This window comes from Orbilia oligospora (assembly GCF_000225545.1).
Source record: "Orbilia oligospora ATCC 24927 unplaced genomic scaffold scaffold00004, whole genome shotgun sequence".
In the NCBI taxonomy this organism is placed as follows: Eukaryota; Fungi; Ascomycota; class Orbiliomycetes; order Orbiliales; family Orbiliaceae; genus Orbilia; species Orbilia oligospora.
The window spans coordinates 1,738,710-1,764,794 of record NW_011645561.1 but is presented as its reverse complement, the minus strand read 5'-3'; the positions used below and the strand labels follow the sequence as shown (position 1 = coordinate 1,764,794).

Genomic DNA, 26,085 nt, shown 5'->3' with positions numbered 1-26,085 from the left:
CTTTAAAACCGGTATTACACGCTAGATCTAATCGATCGGTGTAAAGGTAATATATTCGTGGTCGATTGTATTGCCACATCAAAGTTAACATTTGGTTCGATGTCAGTATAGTAGAAGATACTTAGATAGCAGCAGCAGAAGGGGGAGGAGGTGGTATCAAAGCAATTCATGGTATAATGTAATAGGCAGTCTTCATGGGGGAGCAAAATGCCAAAAAATAAAAAATCAACCGCTAGATCAGACAAATACCATCAAACAAAGAAACGACACAGGCTATACTTGGGGAGAAGGCGAAAAGTAGAAACATCAAACAAAAGAAAGAAAAGAAAAAAGGGAAGAAAGATCATTGAAGCAATCAATCTCGTAGTTCAAGGAACAGATTATAAAAAAAAGCAAAGGCTGCACACAATCATGATCTCATCCCGTAGACTACTAAAAAAAGGAAAAAGGTCCATCCTTGTACAAAAAAAGATTCTAGAATTTCTTTCCTTCAAAAACCCGGGGTAGATGCCTCGGAGACATTCTACTCTCCAAGCGGCATCCCATCCACACTATGACCCAGGCTCTTCCAATTGTCAGCGTAAAGCTCCGCATACTTGATTCTCTCCTGCGCCCAATCTTGCTGCAATCTATAATTTTTCATCAGTCATTGTCCGTCAACAGGTACTCCGTTGGATAGGGAGGGAAAGGAACATACCTCGACACGTGATATTGACTTCCTTGGAAGTAAATCAATTCATCTCTCACACACTCCTTGATCAACACCCCTCTCGCCTTCTGCCTGACAATACTCTCCCGATCGGCCACAATACTCGCCTCCATCTTTTCAATCTCTCCATCCTTAATCTGTTCCTTAGGCTTCGACCTCGTCGCCTTCAACTTCTCTTCCGTAGTCCTAATCCTCTTCTCGAGGTACGGGATATTATCCCCGGCATACTTATCCTTCCTCTCGAACAGCTCTCGCATAGAAACGAGCGCATCCCGATGTCGTTTAAGATCCTCAAGAACCCCGATATCCCAAGCTTTAATCTCATCCTCCATAATACTCTGCGCCGTATTCAAATGCTTTGCAACGGCGACTAACCCATCATTCAGGGGTGCCACCTCGGATGTATCCATCTTATACGTCGCCTCGGATGCATCCGTTAGACTTTCCAACGCTTGCGAGAAACGACGGTAGTCTGCTGCAACGCCCTCATGTCGCTTCTCGATTCTTTCGAGAAGGTTACACAGTCCGATGTACGTTTCCGAAGAGCGGCGAATTCCCGATTTGACGGTTTCAAACGTATGTTCCAGATCTGCGGGGAGCGATTCTTCGAGGTGTGGTGGGAGTGGTTTGTCCACGAATTCCTCTTGCACAGAAATCGTAGCTTGCTTGCGCCAGACCGCCAGTTCCTAAGTCCCCAAAATATTTAGTAAGGTTCACTCCACCACCATCATTCATACATGTATTTATTTGTATATGTATATAGTGAAAGAAAATAGAACTAACCGTCGGCACCGTCAAAAACATAACAACCAATGTCTCCTCCTTCAAAACCGGATGTCGAACAAGCGCATTCGCAAACCTCGCAAGACCCCTCCGTCGCCTCTCAATAAACGCCGTATCAGCAGACAAATAATGTCCATTAACCGCAAGCCTCTTCGGCGGCATAAGTGGTAACTGTCGGAACGGATACCGTTTCTGCAAACACTCCAACAACCATACGAAGTCGCTGTACCGTCGGACAACTCTAGACCCGCGCCGTGTACTCGCGACTTGGTAGTTTCGATGTTGGAACATAAACATCCCTTCTTTGTCCGGAAGGGCAGTGACTGTGACGTTTTCTTCAACTCGGTTACCCCCGCCGGATGTAGCGCCTCGAATGCTTCCGAAGGTTGGGCGGAGGCTGCTACCAGCTACTGAGCCGTTGTCGTGTGGGTCACCGAACCCACTCGGTTGTGGCCCAAATCCTTGCTGTCCCCCAAACCCGGGTGGTGCTCCAAACCCAGGTGGTGCTCCAAAACCACCAGCTTGTGCTTGAGGCGGTGGGCCCCAGGCATTGGTCATCGTCGGCTGTCGTGGTAATCGTAAAGAAGCTTGTAAGTCATCTGCTTCGGTAATCGCAGGAGTGTATGATGGTCTAGAAGGTGGTAGAGATGGTGCTTCGAGGGATCCGACATCCGGTGCGTCTGGATAGCCAGTAGGAGGGGGTGCGCCGTTAGCCTTATTCACTGGGCCATGGTTGTGGCCTTCGTGAAGCTCGGGGCTTCCCCAGGGGTCCTCCTGGCTCGGAGCGCTGTGGGACATAACAGGCGGACTTGGAGGAGTCTGGATGGGTCGGTCTTGAATGGATGGTGAGGGTTGTCTGGGCGGTTGTTCGAGAGGAGGAGGAACAGGCCTGGTCGGTGCTATCGTAGGGATTGGTAAATCTAGAGTAGAACACCCAGAATAGCTCAAATTAGCAATTCAACATTCCTGAGCTAGCTCCAAGCTTCCCTTCAGCTCCATTTTTATCCAAATAAATCCTTTTCCTCTTTTTTTTTCTAAAGAAAAAAAAAAAAAGCAGAAGGTGTAAAAGAAAAAGAGTAGAAAGAAGGCAGGAACGAACTCCTCTTCCGATCATCCACAGCATCGAATCCCAAGTACTCATCCCCGTCTTCGGCCAGCGCCACAAGCGCCAGGAACACATTAAATGCCTCCCGGTTAACCACCGTCCCATCATCCCTGTTCCTCCCAGCAATCAAATCCAGGATCCGATCCCAATCTGAGGTTTTAACCTGCGATTCCCCAAGCAGACGTTCCATGACACCAACGGTAACAGCGCCGGTAGCACTTAAGATCTCATCGAAAAGATCGATGTATTCTTCAGGAACGGTAGCTCCCCTCATGACATTTCTGATCATTTCGGAGTTGCTCTCGCTACGTTTGTTGCGAGGGGTAGGCATACTCCAGGGACTACCGCCACCCAAGCCATCATCGAAGAGGGAGGAGCGGGGACCACCGGAGTTGTTGTTGTTGTTGCTTCCAGAACCATGGCCGACATCGTCATCATCGAAGAGGCCGTTGTGATTTCGGACTGGTGACGCGTCTGTGGGACTGGATCCAAAGAGCGACATAATGATAATGTAGAAGTGATTGAAGCTTCTTACGGGTAAATTTTTTTCCCTTTTGGAGAGAGGGTGGGAAGCTGTTTTTGGAGCTTTAAAGGGAGTGGCGAGGGATGCGATGAGGAGGTGGAGGAGAAGAGGAGGTCGGGGTGGCCGAGGTCGACTCCGCACAGCACCAGCACCAGCAAGCTTCCTCGCTTCGAATCGATGCTGAGGAATAGAAAGAAAGACGCAACGGTTTGGTTTCAAAACAGCCGGAGACGCAGTGGAACGATATGTTTTACGAATACAGAATTGGTGATATGGAACTTTTATACATATAAGAAAAGAGAGAGTTACAAACCTTTAGTGTTTTTGTTTACGTCCGAAAACCCTTCCTGGGAATGGAGGACGACTCGAGGAATGCGTATTATGTCGTAACGTATGTGCCCGCGTACGTCGTGTATTACGCCGAAGTACCTACGGAGCGGATGTATGTATACGAAACAGACTAGAGATAAGTGTATAGCCCAGCCGGCTGGTGCAGTGCCGGTCTCGAATTGCAAACAGACTCCCCCGGGACGTTAATATTGGTATCGATACAAGGCGATGTAGAACTGCAGCGGAGTAAGTCGGTTAAAAGATATCGAGAGATGAGCGATTGATTCTATAATTTTACAACAAAAGTAAATGAGCGAGGATAATAAACATAATAGCGCAATGCACAGGCCGGGAAAGCCAGTCAGGCAAGCCAGACAGGCAAGCCAGGCAAGCCACGGTCAGACAGGCCAGTCGGGAAGGGATGCCCGCCTCAGCTCGAAACATGCACACGGCACGAACCAGAAACCAGCCAGGGGTCCGTTACATACCGAACACTGTTGGATTTTGTCCCGCAACACATTATTGTCACAATTTATAATGTTTATATATATATCCAGCCACAGTCAGTCTCGCCAGATGCTTGAATTCAAACATTTGATGAATTTGCTCAGAGTAGGCCCGCTTCCAAGTTAAAATTTTCTGTTATATACATGCACACACATGTATTTACTTACTTATATCGGATTCTCTCAATCTATCAAATATTTCATGCTTGGTGTTGAATAGACCTACGAGAACTGCAATTGCATTGTTGCCTAGTTACATGTACAGTTACGAATACAAGTATATCCTTCTAGCTTAAATGCGTCTTAATTTATTCGCAAAGACTAGCTTACCGAATCAAACCTCATAATATCAAGAGTAGTCTAGTTGTAAGAGGAATTGCGCTGATGATCAGGTCATTGAGAAACATGACCGCCACGACCAATGCAGGCCAAACGTTTTAAGGGGGTTCCATTCATCAGCGAGAGGAAATTTCCATATCGAACGAATGAGAGTTATTCTCTGCTGAAAGGGGATGCTGAAAGGGGATTATGAACAGGTGTACATTGTAATTTGATAGAATTTTAAAGCCCTATAGGCCTAAGCTAGCCATATAGACCAAATTCGACTCGCTAATATCGTGGAAACGAACAGCTACTGGGATTGGAATCTAAAAATTGTTCCTTATATTGCAGTCGAGAAATCGGCATAGAGTTAGTTAACTGTATAGATCTAAGGGAATCCGCATATACTTCCAGAAGTGCGTATTATGAAACCACCCGTAACTCGACGGATAAGGCCCGGTGTCAGGGAATACGTAATATTACTGCCACATCGTGGGAGCAGGTGGAATCGAAGTTTTGGAAAATTTTCTAAGCTAAGTAAATTCAGCAACATAGTACTCATAAAACCCACATATGTTGGTTCTGAAATATAGATACATCAGTACGTGCACGTAAAACGCATATACAAGTTGTACATAGGTACTTATAGGTCCTCGAGGTGACACGGAATCAATATCAATACAGCTGCAGTTGGCACAAAAGGTTAGGTTACATGGCTGTAAACGTCCGGCAAACATAGCCGAGTCTCTAAAAAGAACTATACTGACATGGATAGTCGCGGCCTAGGTCTCGGCTCCAAGAAACAGATAGGCCAATCAGAATTCTGCCCTCTATGCAAGTGCGAATTAAAAAGCTGTCAAGTTAGGAGAATTTTATCGAGGGCCGGTAGAGATAGCTAAATGATAACACTCTAAATATAAATTTATAAAACCGCCAATTAGCTAACATCTACTGCATACGCACCTGCATATGCACTCCGACGAGAACGGTCATGAGGAAACGAAAAATCAAACCCCGCCTTTCGAGGATCCAGTAGGCTTTTCTCAGGCCGGAATTCGGAACTTATCACGCATATATTGAAAAACGCTTTATGGTCTGGTACTGTAAATAAAAATCTATCGGATCCTATTTAATGGCCCATGGAAACGTACAAGATATCTACATATCTCGTTTGAAATTCGCAACAATATCGATATCTTCTTGGTTACTACCACTATTTCAAATTAAACACCATGCCGGCATCCTATCCTTCCAATTACCCCCCGCGAGTAGACCATTATCAGACAATGGAAGCCACCCCCAAGGCCATCCCAGAAACTAGCCCTGAGACTACAACAGAGGATAAGCTTGACAGGATCGCACGCGAACTTCACTTTTGTCCTAATCGTATCTGGCAAATGGTAAAAGACCTCGAAGAGAATGCCATGGTGAAGATCCTCGAATTTCTTGTCCGTCTCCGGCGGAAGAAAGATTCTATCGGATCGCAGGTGGGTCACGAAATATGCGGTTTCGAATTCTGTGAAAAAGCACGCATAGATTTCACAGGAGTCGTGCAGCGACATGTCTGCGATGACAAAGATTGCGAGCAATACGAATTCAAAATGTCACTTCTGGATGAAGCCGTAGAGGAAGGAGAGCTCACAGCCTGGGAATTGGATTGCAGCAAGCCGATCGAGCGGCCAACTCCCTACATGGCGGTGTCCCATGTTTGGTCAGATGGGACAGGAAGTGGGCCGTGGGCATCAGGGAAAGTCAATAAATGCTTATATGACTTTTTTTCCGACATCGCGACGCGATTCCAATGTGATGGGATATGGTGGGATACAATCAGCATCCCAACTGGAAAGGTACGTATTATATACACTAAAGGCTGTAATTAAGAGTATCGCTGCATTGCTAATATAAAGGAAATTTAAGACTACCCGTGGCAAGGCTATCGCCACTATGCATCGGAACTACGAAAGTGCCCGAATAACTCTAGTCCATGATGCTTTTCTTCGTGAATGGGAGTGGGTTGACGCAGTGACTGCATGCTTCGCAATTTCAATGTCACCATGGTTTAGCAGAGGATGGACCGCCCTGGAGCTGGTGAAATCTCCGAAGGTCAAAATTATATTTAGGCATAACGTGATCAAGGATCTCGACCAGGATATCCTCAGCAAAGTCGACCCATCGATCCCCGAACATAGGATTCTGTCCGAAAAAATAAAAAACCTACGGGGAGGTGCCATAGCCTCTATTGACCGGCTCTTGGGGGTGCTTAGGGCACGAAGTACATCTTGGCCTCGCGACATTGCCATTATTTCGGCCCAATTGGTCGGCGCCTCAGTAGAACCGAGTCTATCACAGCAGGAAATTTATCGAGAAGCTCTCAAGAAGGTCGGCGAAATAAAATCGTCACACCTCTTTCACAACTCTTTGACAATGGTTGGAGATTTTCAATGGTGTCCGACAAATTTGCTCGAAATGCCCCCGGCCTCACCCAAAGATTCGACGCTAAAAATCACAAAGAAAGGAGGCCTAAATGGCCGGTGGCTATGGTCTTCAGATATCAAGGTTATAAAAAACCTAGTCATCTTGGAAAACATGCACCGTGTACAGCGTTCCAGGGTAACTAGGATTTTACGGAACTCGGATAGCCCCCAACACCAATACCGGATTTTAATAGACCCCAAATATAAGAAGGAGTCAGGGCTTAAGGCATTGCTTGTTTTGGAAGGAACGCGACGAGGGGGGCCAATGCATGTTGAGTTCGTTGCGTCTCTGAAGTTTCACAGCCGAATGGAAGCTTTGAAATTGAAAATAGACTGGAATGAATCAAATGTGACGATAGTCGGAAATAATTCCAACAGAATACAAAGCACCATACTCCCTGTAACACCACCCCCGCTGCAGCGCGCAGAGCCATCAGACAATAATAATGCGGACAACAAGGCCAAGCTTGAGGCCGCGAATCCGGATGAGAATACAGAGCTTCATATGGCAGCGCAGAGCGGGGATACGGAAGGTATCCAGAAGCTATTGACGAGCACCAGTCCATTTGAGACAAACAAATTTGGCATGACTCCGTTACATCTAGCCGCGCGAGATGGACGAACGAAATTCGTCAAGGAATTGCTGTTACACCATGATTTTATGCATGAGGCACCGCCTTTTGATTATCAGGACGACGACTCATGGACACCACTAGATCATGCGATTTGGCAATGTCACGAAGGGGTAACTAAAGCAATATTTGAGCATCGGCACTTCTCGCCAGAAGACTTAAACGATCAAGATGAAATCGGACAAACAATGCTGCATCTTGCTGCGGAGAGAGCAAACCGAACTATCATCAAAGGGTTCCAGCTCGAAGACCTACGTGGTCGCAAGGTGATGATGGATATTGTCTGTGAATCCAATCAAAATGTTTTCCACCGAGCAGCTTTGGGAGGTAGCCGTGAAGTAATCAAAGAACTATGGAAGAAAGTAGTGGAATTTTATGAAAAGGATAAATATCAGGCCTCTAAAATGATGCTGGAGGCACTGGACGACAATGACCGAACACCTCTACACATAGCCGTGCAACAAGGGAATTTTGATGCAGCTTGCGAACTGGCGGATCTGGCACCTCATGTTCTAGAGATTGAGGACTGTGATAATTTAACACCGTTGGAAATAGCTATCGATAATAACGATGATGAGATAGTGCAAGAGCTCCACGAAAGAATCATTAGCAACGAACTATCTTCCGTCACGGGGCATGTATATCTCAACATCGTAAAAAAACTCACGGCAGGCATACCAGCTGGGCATAAAAGCCTAGAGAGCAGAAACCGCGGAGGAAAAACGCCGCTGGCGTTGGCGGCGTACAATGGCTGGGCTTCCGTGGTGGAGCGCCTTCTAAGAAAAAAAGCGAACCCAGAAGCTAAAGACAACGAAGGGAAAACACCGCTTCAACTGGCCCTGAAGGATGCCGAGGACGATGATATCGATAGCTTCGTGGTCGCGAAACTGCTTCTGAGATCAAGGGATCAGGAGCACTTGATCGAAAAGTTAACCACCAGTGAGGCTAGCCAGGTTTTACGAATGGCACTACAACAAAGAACTCAGGGCATAGCAAAATTGGCTCTCGAAAGGTCCCGAGCTGATGTTCACTCTTCGGGAGGCACATTAACACCATTCGAGTACGCAATCGAGTGGGGGGACCAAGAGATATTAGATCTTCTCATCCAAAAAACTCCCCCGATTCCGGATTCAAATATCGATAAGACTATAAATCTTATTTTAGAAAAACCAGGCTCGGCTGCGATATTGTCTAAGTTGATTAAAGCCAACATCCTGCCACTCGACGGAAACAACAGAAGGAAGGTGATATTGGACTATGCAGCGAAGAATGGACATATAGATCTGATGGAACAAATACTGGAAAAGGTTTTGATGGTAGATTATACGGCTTCGGATAGCACTACGCCATTATTCGACGCTATATGCTTTCTCAGTTTTACTGGGCATGTTCGGATCGAGGTTGTATTCCAGAGAGGTACAAGGTTTGGAAGTCCACAAAATTGTCACCAGCCAGAAACCTTTCTCATTGAAAATACAAGAGAGCAAATTGTCAAGAAACTTCTCGAATTGGGTGCAAAACCGGGGGCCACCGACGAAAATAGACAAACTCCTTTGTTCCAAGCTGTAAAACGGGGGTATCCGGGAATTGTAAAGCTGCTCCTCGATCACGGCGCGAATGTTAACACTCGAGATAGCGAGGGGAAAACGCCACTATTTTTCGCCAACTATGAAACGACAAAGCTTTTGATTGACCGCGGAGCTAGTTCCGAAGTACTTGATAAGAATAAAAAATCAATACTTCAATATGCAATAGATCAAGGGGATACAAGGGCACTTGACATCTACTCTAAAAAGGGTATCAAAAATAAAAACAAGGCACAGGAAGTTCGGGACTATTTGCAAAAGCATCCCGGCCGTAGGAACTAATCCGAGACTAAGACAGGATATAGCACTAACTGGCCCTTGTAAATATTTAATATCAAATAGTTTGGGGCTATAGCCAAACCTCCTGTCACCGCCACCAGATATTTCTATATTTGAAACCGCAAGCTTCCCTGCGAAGATTTTGTTTCTCAGCTAGAATTGCTAAATAAAGAGAATTATATATGTATATCAGGGATAACGTTGTAACTAGAAATTCATATCAGGCATTTCTCGATTCAGTAGAGGGCTCTAGACTAAACTCTGGTTTTCTCGTCTAATTATTCGCTTCTTTTAAATTTTAGTCTCAAATTTAAGGCATACCATTCATCGATCTACATGACAATACCATTCACCGGTACCTCGCTATCGATATAAAGAGACCATAGCTGTAGCATAATACATCTTTAACGTATTAGGTTTCTATCCGTCAGGTAGAAGCGTCTTTCATATGATCATCCGACATTTATATTATCTACATACTAGCTCTCAGCTTCAGAAACAATCAGTATGCCCTTATTGCCGAATAGGTGTATCCAGATGTCACTCAAAGGTTCAAAAGGTTTTTTTATAACTTTAAATTATTATGAAGTTGGCTCCACCGCCGAACGCAACTTATAAACCTACAACTACAATAAATAACGATGTCAGGATTAAGTTCCAGCTCCGTGGCTTATACAACTACCCAACTATTATTCATATTCATAATTGTCACCCAAAAATCGTTAATACGATAGAGTTCTTCTAATATAAAATATCTCAATTAGCAATAGAAACGCAGTTTACATGTTGGATTTAGACCGCCGCACAACAAAGAGGGTGCCTATAAGCTTAATGTTTAGTAATTTGTAGCTTTCGATCGATAGTTGAATAATAAATTTTTGTAAGTCTACAGCGCGGCTTAGCTACAGGCAAACACATGGGTATGCTTATCACCATGCTCGCCGATATGATAGACCTGTAGCCAAATTTATGAACAAGCCTATAACCGGACCCGTAGCTAAACCCGTAAATAAAAACCCGAGCAGGGCAGGCAACCGTACAGCAATGCTAGTCTCGTATTGCAGACGTGGTCCACACTTTACAGCAATGCTGGGAATAGTTAGGAGTTAAGTTATATGCAAATAATAACAATACCAGTAGTAAACCCTTAAAATAGTCTATAAACGAAGATAAAGGTTTTAGCTTTCGGGTTTAAACACCATCATAGACGGCTAACGGGTTCCGTTCGTTAAAATAAATTAAACGCACACTAGTACTGAAGGGGCAATGTTATATTCCACACAAATTGCGGGCCTGGCCAGAAGTGTTGAAATTGTTGTATTTTTTTGACCCGTTTCAGTGGCTTTGCATGTTGGTTCGCAGGTCTGCATACCCGCATACTCCACATGTACCAGAACATATAACTATATATTAAACTCCACAGGGATAATGTAATGATACTTATGAGATGTCCTATCGCCAGACTCCTCGGCGAGCGAGGCTCACAATATTTATTCAAATGTTCAGATGCGGGGTCTTACTTTAAACAGCTGGCCAGCTGTCAGAAAGTATTATATCTCCTCAAACTTAACTTAACCAACTATTCAAGCCTCAATTACGGGCCGCGGGAGTTATATATATACATGCCGACAGACGACCATCAGTTAACAAACTCTAATAAAACCCTGTCGAGGACACAGAAGACAACCCGAATCTGGTATTTGGAGTTGCGCCAACTAGTGCTAATCAACATTGACATCAATGGAACCGGCCATGTTCTATAATCAAGGGGGGCAGACAGGCTTTCAAGCGGAAACGGTGAACACTAATGGGTAAGCTACAGAGCTGTTCTAAAAACATCATTTTGACACCTATAGATTCCTAACCATCTGGCTAGAAATACGAATTTCAATTTTGGTGGATCAGGTGCGTGAAGTCGAGTTAGACCCAGTCTGACATCGAAAATGCACTAAGTACAGGCTATTCAGGCAAAGTCTAATCGATTATGTGCTATACAGAACTTCTGGAATCTCTGGAAAGCAAACGAAAAAAGTTGTTGAGAACACTGTATAAATTATCTAAGACAGAATATGAAAACCAGAAGAATCAAAACCCAGTTCGGGTTCCCGGAACATGCGAATGGTTTACGAACCATCAAATTTTTCAGGACTGGAAATCTAGCCCATCATCGAAGATGCTTTGGGTATCAGCCGACCCCGGGAGCGGGAAGTCAGTTCTTGCAAGGTACTTAATCGACTCCGTCCTTTCAACACCCGGATCAACAATCTGCTACTTCTTCTTCAAGGAGGATTTGGAAGAGCAAAAGAAAGCAACTACCGCTTTAAGTTCTATTTTATTCCAACTATTCACTGCAAACCGCTCTTTAATTTGCGACAAGATACTCGACCGGTATGAGATTGTTGAGGAATCGTTTTCGAGTTCATTCCATGAGCTTTGGAGGGCGTTCTTGATCGCTGCCAGTAACGCAGACAAAATCGTTTGTGTCCTTGATGCACTCGACGAATGCAACAGCAGCGACAAATCTCAACTCATTACAAAATTGAAAGAGCTATATGGCAAGCCGACAGACTTGAATCTTAAATTCCTTGTAACAAGTCGACCCACTCGCGATATTGTACATGCTCTACGGCCCGTGCGCGAAGTTTTACATGAGGCAACTGGACAACAGCCTTTGGAGGTCCCGGAGTCACTGTTGATCCATCTAAATGGTGACGGTGACGAAGAAAAAGAAAAGATCGCTCGAGAGATTAATACTTTCATCGATGCTAGGGTCCATGAGATCTCAACAAAACTACAACTTGGAGACAACGAATGCAATCTTCTATCAGAAAGGCTAAAGAATACTCAAAAGTTACACCCAAACAATTCGGGCGAGATTACTCAAAATCGAACATACCTATGGGTCCACCTCGTCTTAGATTTGATAGAAAAGGACCCCAATAAAAATATCGGCATAAACAAGGATAAAATAGACAAAATTACTTCGCAGCTACCGAAGACAATAGATGAGGCATACGAGAAAATTCTATCTAGGAGCTGTAAACACGAGGAAGCGAAAAGGCTACTGCAGATCGTGGTTGCCGCCTCACGGTCTTTAAATCTCGAGGAGATGTACGTGGCGTTCACTCTCAAAGAGAGTCACCGGTCCTACGATAGCCTCGACACCAAGTTTAACTCCAAAGAAATGGAAAGATTTGGCAATGATGTACGCGATCGCTGCGGCCTCTTTGTCAGGATTGTGGATTCGAAAATATACCTAATTCATCAAACCGCGAAGGAATTTTTGATCCAACGAGAAGAAGAAGAAAAAGAAAAGAAGAAAAGAAATAGGAGAAGAAGGGATAAATAACACACAGATCCATCCCAGCCACTCAAATAATAGATGGAAATGCTCACTTCGGATGCGGCATTGCCACCAACTTCTTGCCAAAATCTGTATGCAGCATCTTCTAAATTTTGCAGAATTTGAAACTGATTCATTGATGGATTTTAATATGTCCTTCAACTTGCACAGATACCTCAAAAAATACCCTTTTGTTGATTATTCTGCTAAAAACTGGGTGGTTCATTTGAAAGAGTCCAAATCGCAAGCTTGTTTTGACAAAACGACAGTACAATCTATTCTAACGTTATGCGATTCTTCCACACCCCGCTCTAAAACGTGGTTCATAATCTACTGGACTAGCACAAATACAGACTTTCCAGAGAGCTTTACCACTCTTATGATCTTGTCGTATTTCGGCATCGCACCGGTGGTGGAGGTTTTCCTGGAATGGAATTACGATATTGACCTAGATGAGCGCGACGACAAATATAAGAGGTCGGCACTATCCTGGGCCGCTGGAAACGGTTTCGATGCCGTTGTCACTAGATTGTTGAGGGGGCCCCGGTGGAAAGGGCTTGTTTATTTACCCTTTAGATATGGAGGAGCAAATATTGATTCTGTCGATAGACAAGGCCGGACACCGTTAGTACACGCCATTCTGAATAAACAAGAACCAGTCGCCAACCTACTGCTTAGAGCCGGAGCCCAGACCAACTTGAAGGATTGCATTGGAGGAACGCCGCTTCACTATGCTATATGTAGCGGGCAGAATAATTTGGTAGCACAAATGCTCAAGAAAGGCGGCAAAGTTGGTCTAGAGAATGATACTAGAAAGGAACTGTTCTTTTCTGCTGCGAGGTCAGATGACAACGATATCATTGAGCTGCTGCTGGAGGAGGGTGAGATTGACCCTAATGAAAGGGACTCCAACGGTAACACGGTGCTGTTGTTGGCCGTGAGAAATGGAAGCAAGAAATTGGTCCAGTTGCTGTTGCATAGAGGTGCGGGGCCCAGCGTGGAGATACAGAACAGTGATTTTTCAACGCCACTGGGACTCGCTATGGAGCATGGATATAAAGAAATAGCAGAGCTGCTACTAGATACAGATGCAAATTTCGATATAAAACATAGGGGCAGCACACCACTAATAATGGCTGCAAAAAGATCAAACCGGGAGATGGTGAAATTACTACTGGATAGAGGTGCAAATCCAAATGCAAAGGAAGGTCATGGCTGGACACCTCTGATAGTGGTTGTAAGAAGATCAAATCGGGAGATGGCAAAATTACTACTGGATAAAGGCGCAAATCCAAATACAAAGGGGGGGTTATCATGGCGATGCACCTTTGATAATTGCGACAGAACAATTGAACGTGGAGATGGTAAAGTTACTGCTGGACAACGGTGCAAATCCAAACACAAAGGGAGGTTATAACGGCGCATATCCAAACGCAAAGCTTGCAAAGGGCGGTTATCGACACTGCGACACATCACTGATAGTCGCCACAAAGTTGTCGGATGAGGGGATAGTTCGGTTGCTGCTGGCTAATGACGCGGATATTGGGACGTCGGCGAACGGTTGGGACGACGTGACAGCACTAATGGTCGCATCAGCCTATCGTCGTAGCAGGTCGATCGTGGAGGTGCTACTGAACCGTGGCGCGGATGTTGAGGTAAAGGATCCCGGCGGCGAGACAGCACTTTCTTGGGCTGTCAGAATGGAGAAGCAGGATATAATCCAGCTACTGGTGAAGCATGGTGCAGATAAAACAGTAGTGAATCACGAGGGCAAAACACCACTGACATATGCTTTGGAATCAAAGAATCGGAGGGTGCTCCAGCTTCTAGTCGAAGGGGATGACAGGTACAACGATTTATTATCTGAGTTGCCAGAGGGATCCGAAGAGTAAGAGAAGAAAAAGACCATCTCCATTTTTGCCGCGAGGGTTACTCGATGTTTCACATTCCCAAAAGATTCGCACTTTTTTTTTGTAGGTTTAAATATATCAACCCAGTATAAGCCCTTAGCTTAGCGGTAGATAGATAGGTATATATATATAGATCTATGGACTAGATCATGGTCGACTGCTAACACTATAATTAGCGTTAGTCGTGTATATGTAAGTATTTAAGTAGATATAGATCGAGACTTAAATATAATTCCGTTACCATTTAAATTTAACTAGAATTAGATGCGGGCTTTGCGCTCAATCAGTCTATTTTATGTGTTTTGAATGGACCATTGTATGCTAGTCTGGAGACTTGGTATTCAAACGACATGCACCACCATGCATCATCATGACATGCATGATTAATATTAATATTTGTGAGTACTTAGGTAAACGCTCTGTACTTTCTTGTGCCCAGTCTCGAAGCGAGTTAGACATTTAGTACTAGAAATGCCGTCGAGACTTATATCGACATGATATATCGAACCTCTAACTCTTCCCATAAAATAATAGGCATCCACAGTACGTATAATAGATCTGAAGATATTAATCCTAACGCTCAAAGAATATATTCAATCGCAGAAACCCACTCCGCTCCAAACTCCACCCCATGCCTTCTCCGACTCCCATACTTCCTCCACGCCGTATTCGGAATCCCAATATCGACAACATGCAAGTTCCACCCGGCTCCTACCGTCTGTAACGCCGCTCTAACACCAGTCTTCGGTGCTCCCATGCAAACCACAAACTTCGCTTCAATGTAAAATTGCTCAGAATCATCTAACGTCGTAACCTCCCCTATTTCATTCGACATGTTAGATAAATATTGATTACGAAAAAGATAATCCTGTAAAGGCGGTCTTGGTCTTACCAGTTGACCCATCGATGCCGGACGGAACGTCAATGCTCATTATCTGAGCTTTGCTTGCATTCGCAAACTTGACAAGCTCGAACAAAGACGCTTGGTCCGACAGCCTTAGATCCTCAAACCCGACATGCATCCCTAATAACCCGTCGATGATCAACTCCGGTGGCGAATCAAGTGACTGTAACTTATACGACAACTCATTCCAATGCGCGAGTCTTCCTCCCGCGTTGCGAAATATCTGAATCTGCCTTCGAAGATGCTAATTCGTGAACCAAGTTAGTAAACATACCTCTTACTAAATTTAGGAGGGGTTTAATTATACTCACGTCAAGCAACTCCTCTTCCCTTTCCAGCCCCAGAACGCAAATCAAGACCCTAACATGATGGTTCTTCAAATGTCTCCCTGCAGCAACAGCCCTGGCGCCATTCTTATTGTTCCCTGCGAAGACAAGAACAACGGGTAACGAATTATGATTCCCACTGTGTAATCGCTTTCCGAACGCTTGAATGGCAACCTGTGCGATTCCACGCCCTGCATTTTCCGACATCATATCATCAGTCAATCCCAAGTCTACCTCTGCAATCCTCTCCACATCTAACATCTGCAGAGGTGATACAACGGGACAAGGCCTTGACGATGTTTTGAGTCTGAGGATTGGTTTGGACTTTGCATCACTGCTGTTAGCAAGTTGCTCGGCTCTCCCGCCTCCCGACCCCATGCCACTGGATATGTTGGGCGATATCCTGCCGGATACATTAACGCTGGCTTTTCGGAGAAGTTTTGACCCATGTCTAGCAGGTCGTGTCATCCCTCTTCTCGAGCTACGTCCGCTCCCTGGTTCTTCTTCATCATCTGACGAGCTAGATCCAAAATCAGGCCCTTTTTTCAAAAAGGCGTTGTCATTCCATGTCTCTCGATCTGCTAGAGAGGCCCCGTTTGCATAAGTTCCAAGCACGTTCTCCGAATTCTTGAAGTTCTTGCGAATGGATGGGATTTCTGTCGAGACTGGGGGGCGTTTGTTGAAAGATACTAAACGATCCTCAATTGCCGTTGTGTCTTCTGTTTGGATCTGTGAGAAGACAGCCTTTTTGTCAAACCGTTCTAAATTTCCCTGGAAATCGAACTCGGTGTCCTTGATACCAGTGACATCTTCTGTCGCCCAGCCGTCACTATTCTGGTACCTGTGGCGACGAATATATGCACTGTTTTCACGTGCACCGTGGTTATTGTCGCGGCCCCTTCGCAAGTTGGCATTACCATTGTTCCTGGGATGCTGCGATGGTTGATGTACGAAATTACCAGTATTAGGATCTCTTCTACCCCTCCTAGGTCGGCTGTCAAGAGGTCTTCTGGGTTGGTGGGGAGCTTGGCTGTCGTCCGTTTCTTCGAATGCACTAGAATCGACGGCATCTCCAAGCTTGAGTTTTGAGAATGGCGATGTGAGTGCGGGTGTGGTGAAAGGTGGCCGGGTGACAGTTGTAGTGGTGATATTGTTATTGCTATCCTTCCCGGGTGGTATAGAAGTAGGTTTTGTGATTGGTTTCGAGATACTCGGGGGGACGCCTTGGATTCCTTTGGACGGTGAGGCGGCCGGTAGTAAAGGAGCAACTGGGAAGGACAGAGTAGGAGGTGGGGGTGGGAGCTGCCCTTTCAAGGGGGATGATTGTGTTTGGGGTTGAGATTGTGGGGTAGGCCTCTGAGGGCGACCAACGGATACAATTGCCGGGTCCTGGAACGGCTTCTTCGCTGGAGGCTGAGGCTGACGTTGAGGTTGAGATGGAGGAGCAACAGTTTGGGATGGTGGGGGCGGAATAGAAGGTTGTATTGGAGGGATTTGGGACATCTGAGGATGCATAGGAATCTGAGGAGGTGGGAAGCCGTAAGAAGGTACCCTGGGTAGGTTCACACTCCCCGGTGGAGGGTGTAGAGGAGGAAATGGTGGTTGGTGAGATTGGGACTGAGGTTGAGGTGGGGGAGGGGGGTATGACGGGTAGTTTGTGGGGTTGGTGGGTGTACGAGCGGCGGCCAAAGAAGCTTCGCCAGGGCCATCATCAAGAACTTCGATTTCTCCGATACCTTTCCCATCGATTTGATAGAAAGGATAGGGGATGCCAGAATTTGTATCGAATGCTATTTTTTATTCAAATAATTAGTGTTTTTGTCAATTGATAATGAGAAGAGAAGTTGCAAAGTGTGTACCGTTCGTGAGGGTGAGGCTTGAACCCTCGAGGGTGCCAACGGTTCCCTGAATAATAGGGCCGGCCTTAAGGGTTACACGCACGGTGTAACCGAAGAAACTCATTGTAGATTGCAATCGAGATGGATAAGTGCAGGTTAAAAGGGTATCGATATGTGAATTCGTAGATGTTGTTAGATGTTTGTACTGGGTACTATGTGGATGAGGTGTTTTTCGGTATCTGCAAGAGTCGCGATTGATGAATTAATTGAGCTTATTAAGAGAATTGCCAAGGGAGAAATCGATTGGGGTCCGAGGAGGGATTGTGTACACCTGCCAGGTGGTTAATCCGACATGCTTGAGGGGAACGAAAGAAGAGGATGAGGAAGACGAGGAGGAGAGTGTAGGCGAGTAGATTGGCTAGCTACCTGCTAGTAAGTTAAAAGTCAGGTGTGAGGATTCCAGGTGTTCATGTATCAGAATAGCAGGTGACACTGAGTGGTTGTTTAATGATCCGATGATGGTGACAGTGATGGTGATGATGAAGTTGACGATGAAGTTGATGAAGTTGACGATGGTGGTGATGTTGATGATGTTTATATTGGAGAAGGAGAGAGGCAGAGAGAGAAAAGAAGGGAGAGGTTTGTTTGACACAAGTATCCGAGACGCTTCTGAAGCTGAAGACAAGCTCAGCGCATCCCTGCCCCACCATTGACCAGGGGGGTTTCCCAGGGACCACCCCGGATAAGCAAATAGATTTCCGAGATATCCGGGAACAGCCCGGAGCAGCCTAACATTATCACCGGGAATCCACGTGACTGCATGTTTATTGTTCCCCGAACCGACAGAAAAATTCTGAGTCGCGACAAGAACGTAACCGGAGAGCTCTTTCTCTTCTACGGAAAAAAAAAAAAAAATACTTCATTCCTTCAAGGGCCGTACGATACTATACTCTCCTCTAGTACTATTACCATGTACATATACAAGTACATGTACATATTTTATTACCCTTCTATCTCTTTGTCACCTTAGTATCGATATTAATCACTATCGGACGTTGACAAGATATAGCAGAAGTGCATGTGGCGTGGGCTCAGACTGGGTCGTGTCCGGGTGGTGGCGGGTCTTCAATCTCAATTCCCCTTTCGGAGCGCGTCTCTCCCAAAACACCAAAACAACATAACCACCAGTACCACCAGTACCAGTACCACCAGAAGTACCACCACCACCCTTCTCTCATCTCCATCTCCATCTCCATCTTCACTACCTCACCCACCGACCCTACCTACATTTAAATTACTACCATCGACATCATTACTGTTACAGCCATCGACACCATCGGCACTACCATTCCAAGGCTTCTTCTTCTCGTCCTCGGACTACCTCCTGCCGGCCATGTTCAACCGAAACAATAACAGCGGTAACGATAGTCGCAGTGGTGGTAGTATCCTAAACAACAATGGCAGCAGCCTTGGCGGTAATTCCGGTTCCAATGCTCCAAAGCAATCCACTCTCTCCTTCTCCAACAAACCAATCCAAAAACCGGGTCTCGTCAGTCGTCCGGGCCTTGTAAACAGACCGGGTCCTGGCAAACTACTCTCTGCCTCCAATGTCAATTCCCTCTCTTCCCGTGCACCGCCAGCACCACCGGTTGTACGACCACAATTTCAACCAGAGAAACTTGCCAATGCTCCTTTAAAATCTACCACCCAACGTTCTTCTCTAGGGAAACGACCTGCTGGCTCCCAAGAAGCTCTCCGTCAAGCTTTACAATCCGAAAATTCGTTTGCAGAAGAGCCATCCACAAAGTTCAACGATGATAAAGCTCCTCAAACAGCCAAGGATGCTCTCAGGAATGCCGTCAACTGCTGGGACGAAGACGAGTTCGAGTTCGATGACATGGACCTCCTGGAAGCCGGCCTAGTCTCTGCCAAACCCTCTACCACGCCTGCACATGTTTCGAAACCCACAAACAAACCCCTGCCAAACCACATGTCTCGAGATACAACATCAAGACCAAAATCTCCACCATCAAACTCTCCTAATCCGTGGAAGCAACAAGTCGAAGCCAAACAGGATCTCAAACCCGTTCAAACACCAGCCGAGCCTGCTCCAAAGAAACGTCGTACCCTTCCCTGGAAAACCAAACAACAGGAAGCTGAGCTCGCTTCCATTCTCCCACCCGAACCACCAAAGCCGGTCGAAACCCCACAGCCCACAAAGACTGCTCCCTGGGACAAAACTGCGTCTGCTGTCAAAGCGGCAAAGATCGATCTCAAAGGCAAACTTCAACAGCAGAAGCGTGCCATATCGACCTCCAGCCTTGGTGGCCAGCAAACTACCAGCCTACGTGGTACAAAACCCACCCGACATTATATGAGCGACGAACAAAGCCATGTCTTGGATATGGTTGTCAATGAAGGCAAGAGTGTGTTCTTTACTGGCTCGGCTGGTACTGGTAAATCAGTTCTCTTGAGAGAAATTATCACAGGGCTCAGGAAGAAGCACAAGAACTATGATTCGGTCGCAATTACGGCTTCCACCGGGTTAGCGGCTTGTAACATTGGAGGCGTTACCCTGCATTCTTTCTCGGGGATCGGGCTGGGAAGGGAATCAGTTGAACAACTCGTCAAAAAGATCCGTCGTGTTCCAAAGTCGAAGCAAAGGTGGTTGCGTGCCAAAGTTCTCATCATCGACGAAATAAGCATGGTTGATGGTGACCTCTTTGACAAGTTGGAAGGTGTGGCCAGAACCTTGAAGAATAACGGTAGACCATTTGGGGGTATTCAGTTGGTTGTTACTGGCGACTTCTTCCAATTGCCCCCCGTCCCTGACAATGGCAAGGCGGCCAAGTTTGCCTTCGAGGCTAACACCTGGAGCAACTGTGTCGACCATACGATCTTACTTACCCACATCTTCAGACAAAAGGACCCCGTCTTCGCAGGCATGCTTAATGAGATGCGATTGGGGACGTTGAGTCCTGCGTCTATTGCAAATTTCAAGAAGCTCACCCGCAATTTAAATTTTGACGATGGTTTACAAGCTACGGAGCTCTTCCCGACTCGAAAGGAGGTCGACAATGCCAACCTCAGACAACTACGGGGGTTACCCGGTGATTCATATACTTTCACAGCCGTCGACGAGTCTGCGATACTAGATCAACAACAGCGAGAGAAATTGCTGACCAACTGCATGGCGCCACAGATATTGGAGCTGAAACAAGGTGCGCAGGTCATGTTGGTCAAAAATATGGACGAAACACTGGTGAACGGATCTCTCGGCCGCGTCGTCGCGTTTATGAGCGAAAAGACGTACGCTATGGTACAAGACGAACTCCCCGGTGGCGAAGACCAAATTTTTGGCTCTCAGGGAGAGGGGGATCTCAGAGACATGTCAAAAAGAGAAAGGGAGATACATGAGAAATATATAAACGAACAGAGTCGGACAAATACAACGAAGAAGTACCCGTTGGTACAATGGAGTATTGCGGATGGAACGCAGAGGAGAACATTGATGTTGCCCGAGGCGTGGAAGTTTGAGTTGCCGACAGGGGAGGTGCAGGCTTCGAGGAAGCAAGTGCCGTTGATTTTAGCTTGGGCGCTGTCGATCCACAAGGCGCAGGGGCAGACCTTGGATCGGGTTAAGGTTGATTTGAACAAGGTATGTTTCAGCTTATTTTATTATGTATCTTTTCTCACTACGCACGAACGGGGATTGGATGGCTAACGCGGGGTAACAGGTTTTTGAGAAGGGACAAGCATATGTCGCACTCAGCCGTGCGACGACGCAGGAAGGCTTGCAGGTATTGGGGTTTAATGCGAATAAGGTAATGGCGCATGAGAAGGTCCGGGTGTTTTACAGGAGCTTGACGTCTGCCGAGGCTGCGGTCCGGGCGGCAGCTGCACCATCTTTGAACGAAGATGATTTCCCGGATGACGAGGATCTGGCGGAGATCGGCCTGGCGGCTGGATCTTCAAAGTTGAAGAAGTATGCGTACTCGTGATCACGTGGGGCGAGTAATTTTTTAAAGATCCACATGCATCTGTTCCTTCACGGTTTGCGATTTTATGATAATAGTGGTTATTAGGTGATTATTTGGCGTCTGTGTGATTGTGTGCGCTTTTTACGAACTCTCTACACTTAGTGGGCGGTTTCTTTTACTTTTTCTCTTTTACGATTGTATAACAAGATGAACAGGCGACCTGTACTAGAAAGAGGCGGCGTTTGACTCTTTTTCGATATTCTGTACGGGCATATTGGCGGGCAATGATGATGATGTCCATTTAAGCTAGCTCTTCAACTTGAAGCAGTTATAGATGCTGGATGGTACATACAATTAATCCTAAGCCAAAAGTTAAATTTTCTTTGAATTAATTTTACTAAAATATAACTTTGGAATACACTCTATAGTCAAAATGGGATCCGGCTCGGGGGCCCATTTGATTTGGGGGTTCTTGATAATTTAATCAGCGATATCGCACAGTCTCGAGGGTTTTTTTCACCCCTCCGACGATACCAGTTTGGGAGCCGCACTCAAGGAACCAGTCGGAACTCGCCTCGTCTCGAGGGTCATCCTGGACGCCGAAGTTAATTCCTTCGCCCTTTTTTTCATTATACTTTTTTTTTTCTTGAGAAAAACAATTGAATTCTTTTATTACAAAGAAAAAGAAGAAGAGAAGAAGAGAAGAAGAGAAGAAGAAGAAGGGGGGAAAGAAACATTGGGCGTTTATTACTCATTCTTTTCCCCTTCTATAAGCTGAAGTGAACTGCGCGATTAAATTTATTTTTTAAAAATTCTCGGGCAATGGGCAGCTTTCGAGTCGCCAATCCCGTATGCCCGCCGACCTAATCTCAGATCAGATTGGGGGTTACTATTTTTTTAGCTTGTGAATTTTTTTTTTTTTTTTTTTTTTCTCTTCGCATGTCCAGATTCGCCATCGGCGTTCTAGCGCCAGAAACAAACCCATACATACCCTTCCCTTATGCATCCAGTACACACCGACATGCATACCGTGGGATGGCTGGCTTGACCCAGAAAACTAAAGCTAATAATTGATCCGAGAAAACTGCAGGTTGAGGTAAAAGCTGAGTTGAAGATGGGTTAGCGCTAGAACCTGTTGGTCTGACGTACTCTGTTTTTTTTGATTTTTCTCTTATCACATCCCACCCATATTTCCGAATGTACCATGCACATACTCCCGTAAGTATGTAAGTACTTACATTAGCTTCGTTAGTATCGAGGGGCATGAGGTATTGCATTGTATAAATAACTCCTCCTCCGAGAAGAAAGGCACTTCCTTTCCTCCGTTAGTTAGTTAGTAAAAGCAACGTCGGTCTCGTTCGGAAGCTATAGATCTGGCTTGAATCTTGTTTTCTTCCCCTCTCCGCATTTTCACCCCCTTTCCCTTGTGATTCTTTAAAAGAAAAGAAGTCGGGAGGTATTATAAAGTTGAAGCTTGATTGGAATAAGCTTATCGTCGTTTGGTTCGCTCGCGTTCGTCAGGTTCCGATATCGAAAGATTATACTTTCCTTAGTTTAAGGTGTTGAGTTTGGGTAAATTAAGAAAAAGAAAATAAAACGTTGGTGTCATCGAAGACGAGACAAGAGCTCTCTGCACTGCTTCTCTTCCACTTCTTTTCCGTATAAACTTCTTTTGCCCGCTCCAACGTTCCTATCTCAAAAACTTCAATCCTCTCGATTCTTCAATCTTTTTTTTGATAATCAACTTCAACTTCTTCTTCCTACTTCTCACTTTCTCTCTTACCTCAAAGCTCGGTCTGTAGCAACCGGCCAACCACATCACAATGGTGCTTCGCACCCCTCCTGCTGCCATTGCGGCAGCTTCAGCTCGTCGCTCCATCCTCCAATCCACAATACACACAAATCCCTCCAGATGTCTCCTATTACGGCCTCACCGGACATCTCAATTTTCAACCTCCCTTCACCAATCTCTCAAACCTCGCCAGAATACTACAGCCCCATCGGCTCTCCGACAACAGCAACCCCGCCGCCAAATCACAAACATCGCAGAACCCAAAAATGCGTCTTCATCCACCACCGCCACCGTTTCCACTCCCATCCCCAAGAAGCAACGTTTTCGCGTCCTTCGCTTTCTCTGGCGCCTCACCTGGCTCTCCACCCTCGGCGGCGCTGCCTACCTCACTTATCACATCTACGACTCCAAACACCCTCCCGAACAGCTACCCCTCGACCCCGCCAAGAAAACCCTCGTAATCCTCGGTAGCGGGTGGGGGTCCGTCTCCCTCCTTAAGAAGCTAGACACGGAAGACTACAATGTTGTCGTCATCTCGCCGCGAAACTTCTTCTTGTTCACTCCATTGTTGCCAAGTTGTACGACGGGGACAATTGAACACCGAAGCATCATGGAACCTCTTAGGCATATCATTCGTCACAAGAAAAGAGCTGTGAAGTACTATGAAGCCGAGGCGACAAAGATCGATGTCGATAGGAGGGTGGTTAAGATCAATGATTTTTCGGATGTCAAGGGTAATGTGTCTGAGACGGAGGTACCGTTTGATTACCTTGTTGTCGGCGTGGGCGCTGAGAATGCGACCTTTGGTAAGTTTCTCATGTTGTGTCTTTTTGGTAGCTTCCGATTGGTTGGGTGGGGAAGCACTCATCCATCCATCCAACCCATGTGAAAACATGATAAGCTAATGATTTTGGTATTTCAATCGGAAAATAGGTATTCCCGGGGTTAAAGAGAATGCGTGCTTTCTGAAAGAGATCGGAGATGCTCAGCAGATTCGAAAGAAGGTGATGGATTGTATCGAGACTGCGACGTTCAAGGATCAGACGGAAGAAGAGAAGGACCGGTTGTTGCATATGGTACGTTTTTTTTCTTTTTCCCCCTTGTTTCGCACTTCCATTTTCCCATTTGGACTGGTTCCTTCTTTTGGGCAGCGACATACGGAAGAACCAGCCTACCGGGTCTTCCCTTGCTATGTGGTGTTTTTTTTTGGTTCCGATGGGGTTTTTGGGAGTGGTCCGATTTCACCCGACTAGGATTATAGCCGAGCTAACCATTGAGAAACCTGTGAATGGAAATAGGTCGTCGTTGGTGGAGGTCCTACTGGTATTGAGGTTCGTCATTCCCTTTCTTTCTTTGCTATCTTTCTTCATGTGAAGAAGGAGCTATGGCGCCTAAGCTTCTTAAGGCTAACCGAACATCCTTGCTTGTTTGTTTTTAGTTTGCGGCAGAACTGCAAGATTTCTTCGAGGAGGACCTTCGAAAATGGGTCCCTGATATTGCCGATAGATTCAAGGTGACCTTGGTAGAGGCACTACCTAATGTGAGGATTTCCCGAACTTCCCTTCCCTTGGCGGTTCTTGAGCATGACATCATGTTCCCGGTCAGAGATGTTGCTAACCCCTGCCCACCTTCCTCCTTCAGGTCTTGCCTATGTTCTCGAAATCCTTGATCGATTACACCGAAAAGACATTTAAAGATGAGAACATCAGCGTCCGAACCAAGACCATGGTCAAGAAGGTGACCGACAAGAACATCGAAGTCGAAGCCACCCAAGCCGACGGCAGCAAAGTTAAGGAAAGCATCAACTATGGTCTCCTTGTCTGGGCGACCGGAAATGCCGTCCGCGGTGTAGTCCGAGACTTGATGACCCAACTCCCCGCGCAGAAGAACTCAAGGCGTGGTTTGGCAGTTAACGACTACTTGGTCGTAGACGGTACCGACGGTATCTGGGCGCTTGGTGACTGCAGTGCGACAAAATATGCACCAACAGCGCAGGTAGCTGCTCAACAAGGAAATTTCCTTGCCAGGTTGTTCAACTCCATGGCGAAAACACAAGCTGTGGAGGAGGAACTACGAAGTCTGGATGCTCGGCTGCAGGCATCAGCAGATGATGCCGAGAAGGCGTTGTTGAACGCGGAGATTAATGCCAAAGGACGAAGCTTGTCAAAGGTAAAGCAGTTGTCACCGTTCCAGTATTCGCATCAGGGTTCGTTAGCGTACATTGGTGCGGATAGAGCGGTGGCGGACCTTAATTGGTTTGGCGGGGCCATTTCGTCGGCTACTGGTGGTGAGTTGACGTACTTGTTTTGGAGAAGTGCGTACGTTTCGATGGTGTTCAGCTGTGAGTATATTATCTTCCCTTGCATTGGATATATAAAAATGTGAATCCTACGCATGATGGCTAATATCTCTGTTTTCTTTTCCTTTTTTTAGTGAGGAACCGAATATTGGTGCTTACGGATTGGTTGAAGACGAAGGCGTTCGGTAGAGATGGTAAGTCCTCTTTGGAAATTTTTCTCTCTTTTGTCCTAGACAGCAAGGCTGTCTTTTTGCATATTCTGGAGATGTGCAGGTTTGGCTAATGTCGGTTTTTCTGTGGCGTGATAGTGAGTCGAGAGTAATTGTGTTGCCTCGCTGCTGTGTGGTTAGGCTCTTGAATCCTTTCGTCCGTCTATGGCGGTCCTCCCTTCGCTTCTATTACCCGAGTTTATTTTTCCGTTTTCCCTTGTTATTCTATTCGTAGG

General features: G+C 45.9%; 7 protein-coding genes across 7 annotated transcripts; 5 read left to right on the top strand and 2 right to left on the bottom strand.

Moving 5' to 3' along the window:
• Positions 1 to 523: 523 nt before the first annotated feature.
• AOL_s00004g522 (uncharacterized protein) lies at positions 524 to 3,099 on the bottom strand (the record flags this gene model as incomplete). Its single annotated transcript, XM_011119171.1, has 4 exons — positions 524 to 629; positions 698 to 1,395; positions 1,493 to 2,412; positions 2,592 to 3,099. The coding sequence occupies 4 exons, from the start codon at positions 3,097 to 3,099 to the stop codon at positions 524 to 526; spliced, it is 2,232 nt and encodes a 743-aa protein (XP_011117473.1).
• Positions 3,100 to 5,509: 2,410 nt separating this feature from the next.
• Positions 5,510 to 9,251, top strand: AOL_s00004g521 (uncharacterized protein; the record flags this gene model as incomplete). The annotated part of the gene is made up of 2 exons (XM_011119170.1): positions 5,510 to 6,124; positions 6,195 to 9,251. The coding sequence occupies 2 exons, from the start codon at positions 5,510 to 5,512 to the stop codon at positions 9,249 to 9,251; spliced, it is 3,672 nt and encodes a 1,223-aa protein (XP_011117472.1).
• A 1,749-nt stretch (positions 9,252 to 11,000) lies between these two features.
• Positions 11,001 to 12,597, top strand: AOL_s00004g520 (uncharacterized protein; the record flags this gene model as incomplete). The annotated part of the gene is made up of 3 exons (XM_011119169.1): positions 11,001 to 11,059; positions 11,125 to 11,153; positions 11,246 to 12,597. 3 exons carry the CDS (start codon positions 11,001 to 11,003, stop codon positions 12,595 to 12,597), a joined length of 1,440 nt encoding a protein of 479 aa, XP_011117471.1.
• Positions 12,598 to 12,742: 145 nt separating this feature from the next.
• On the top strand, positions 12,743 to 14,483 carry AOL_s00004g519 (uncharacterized protein; the record flags this gene model as incomplete). Its single annotated transcript, XM_011119168.1, has 2 exons — positions 12,743 to 13,828; positions 13,875 to 14,483. 2 exons carry the CDS (start codon positions 12,743 to 12,745, stop codon positions 14,481 to 14,483), a joined length of 1,695 nt encoding a protein of 564 aa, XP_011117470.1.
• Positions 14,484 to 15,081: 598 nt separating this feature from the next.
• Positions 15,082 to 17,693, bottom strand: AOL_s00004g518 (uncharacterized protein; the record flags this gene model as incomplete). The annotated part of the gene is made up of 4 exons (XM_011119167.1): positions 15,082 to 15,320; positions 15,394 to 15,649; positions 15,717 to 17,521; positions 17,591 to 17,693. 4 exons carry the CDS (start codon positions 17,691 to 17,693, stop codon positions 15,082 to 15,084), a joined length of 2,403 nt encoding a protein of 800 aa, XP_011117469.1.
• A 954-nt stretch (positions 17,694 to 18,647) lies between these two features.
• Positions 18,648 to 21,570, top strand: AOL_s00004g517 (uncharacterized protein; the record flags this gene model as incomplete). Its single annotated transcript, XM_011119166.1, has 2 exons — positions 18,648 to 21,227; positions 21,307 to 21,570. The coding sequence occupies 2 exons, from the start codon at positions 18,648 to 18,650 to the stop codon at positions 21,568 to 21,570; spliced, it is 2,844 nt and encodes a 947-aa protein (XP_011117468.1).
• A 1,802-nt stretch (positions 21,571 to 23,372) lies between these two features.
• On the top strand, positions 23,373 to 25,962 carry AOL_s00004g516 (uncharacterized protein; the record flags this gene model as incomplete). The annotated part of the gene is made up of 7 exons (XM_011119165.1): positions 23,373 to 24,174; positions 24,275 to 24,417; positions 24,640 to 24,672; positions 24,780 to 24,881; positions 24,983 to 25,682; positions 25,775 to 25,834; positions 25,949 to 25,962. The coding sequence occupies 7 exons, from the start codon at positions 23,373 to 23,375 to the stop codon at positions 25,960 to 25,962; spliced, it is 1,854 nt and encodes a 617-aa protein (XP_011117467.1).
• Positions 25,963 to 26,085: the final 123 nt, after the last annotated feature.